Source organism: Dendronephthya gigantea, unplaced genomic scaffold, assembly GCF_004324835.1.
Source record: "Dendronephthya gigantea isolate DGI-Jeju-01 unplaced genomic scaffold, DenGig_1.0 000014F, whole genome shotgun sequence".
In the NCBI taxonomy this organism is placed as follows: Eukaryota; Metazoa; Cnidaria; class Anthozoa; order Malacalcyonacea; family Nephtheidae; genus Dendronephthya; species Dendronephthya gigantea.
The window spans coordinates 2,453,664-2,455,589 of record NW_021163024.1 but is presented as its reverse complement, the minus strand read 5'-3'; the positions used below and the strand labels follow the sequence as shown (position 1 = coordinate 2,455,589).

The following is a 1,926-nucleotide window of genomic DNA, read 5'->3' as shown; positions in this document are numbered from 1 at the left end:
AAGCAGAAGTTGGATCTGTATATAAGGTGCCTAATATGCTCAAAGTATACAATTTCTTACACAATTTCAATCGTAAAAATATTTTTATACTTGGGTATCTCGAGTTTTCCTCAAATTTTCAATGGTTAAAGATATACAAGCAGTTTGTTTATTTACAAATTAATTGAATCGGGAAATATACCCGGGAAAATGCGCGTATCGTGTACTTCACGCTATTTCCTACCAGCGCATGCGAGGATAAATGTCACGGTGTAAATGTCCCCTCTGTTGTCCTACTAACTATGCAGTGCACAAAAGAAGTCTCTCGAAAGAGTTATACTGGGGATGCTTCTCCTAAATCTGCCGGTTTAATGAAATAAACAGGTTTTCGTAGATTGGTGACATAATTAGGAACTTGTCTTCTTCCGTCCGGCTGTTGGGAATCATAGAATCTTTGGGAAAATATATTGAGCATCTCTGACAGGCTCATGTCAAATGCATGATTTCGTAACACGTCATCCAATACCCTAGCGGCAAACGATCCTTCTGCTGGGTCTCTTGGGTATTCATATCCATCAACACTGGCATAGCCAACCATCACGTCATATGTCATCGGAATATAAAATGGTACAACAGGTCTTGCTTCATCACGTAAAATGAGTTCTTCTTCAAGGCAGTTGGTTATGAAAAAAAGTTTTGGCTTGCCATGCAAAGTGGCTATTCCTTCAAATGCTGAAACGATTTCTTGAACGGTAATGGTTCCACCATCCGTTGTACGTATTTCTCCTTTTATTCCATGACTTGAAATTAAAACGATGCATGCGTCATATTCACTGAAATCTTGCCAAATGACGTCTTGGAAAAGCTGTCGCATTTGAACCAAGGTAAGATTATTTGTTGGGAGCCTTTCATAGACAGTAAATCTAGCGAGTTGACAAAATTCTCTTATTCTATACAAGTCACGTTCAGCGCCAACGCGTGGTGGTAGTCCACTTTCGGGAAGAAATTCTCTGTTGTCGATTAATACAGCAAAACAACGTCTCACTTCAAAACGTCCAGCCATGAGTTCTGACACAGATTAAACTAAAGGTTGAAAGAAATTACTGAACAAATGTTGACATAATAGTCATGCAGTTTAGATTAAAACCAAGCTTGTACTAAAATTAATTACGAATGAAGATGAGATTAACTGCGAGTGTTAACATAATTTCAAGGGAGGTCTCCAGATTTTCAATTGCACCAACTCGTCACTACATCAATCCTTACCGCAGTTAGTCAAAATTTATTTAACTTGTAAGTTTTTTAAAATGTTATTTCTTAAATGGATCTCACCTCAATGTATACCCCACAGTATTGTGAATGCTACCACTCTCTTGAATACCAGCAACTGGTATGTCACACATGGAGAGAACTAAATGATTATACAAAATTGTGCAGTAAAAGGGCTTTTATTTATGTTTAAATTTGAAAGGCACAATAAAGGTTTCGTTCGTGAACGTTCTGGGCTAATTATATAATTTAGGTGGGAGTTAATCTAATATGTTGACATCTGCATGAGGTCTCAAGAGTTTTATCTTGATTAATATCTCCTACTGACAACCGAGCAGATATTTTGCAATCAGTTTTGCATCCTGTGGTTCAAAAGTTTCATGTTTTTTTTACCACGATTGTTAGAATTTCTAAGTGAACCTAGGCTCGATCACAACTGGTATGTCGCAACGTCGAACAAAGACTGAGAGCATTATAAACAGCGTTTATTCTAAGGAAATTTCCTTATAAAAGTTTGACTCCATTAAGGGGCGGGAGGACTAATTGAGGTATTTACATCTAAACTAATTGAGGTATTAATTAATTCCTGATGAATTACTTCGAAATGAATTATTTTATTTAAGAAAGACTAAATCTACTCAGTCTTTCAAGTATGCTTGTTTTATTGAGCCCTGCTGA

At 36.8% G+C, this 1,926-nt stretch overlaps 1 protein-coding gene across 1 annotated transcript; it reads right to left on the bottom strand.

Annotated features, from left to right (window-relative positions):
- Window positions 1-313: 313 nt before the first annotated feature.
- On the bottom strand, window positions 314-1,042 carry LOC114519758 (caspase-3-like). The gene has a single exon (XM_028539929.1). It carries the CDS (start codon window positions 1,040-1,042, stop codon window positions 314-316), a length of 729 nt encoding a protein of 242 aa, XP_028395730.1.
- Between the last annotated feature and the right edge of the window lie 884 nt (window positions 1,043-1,926).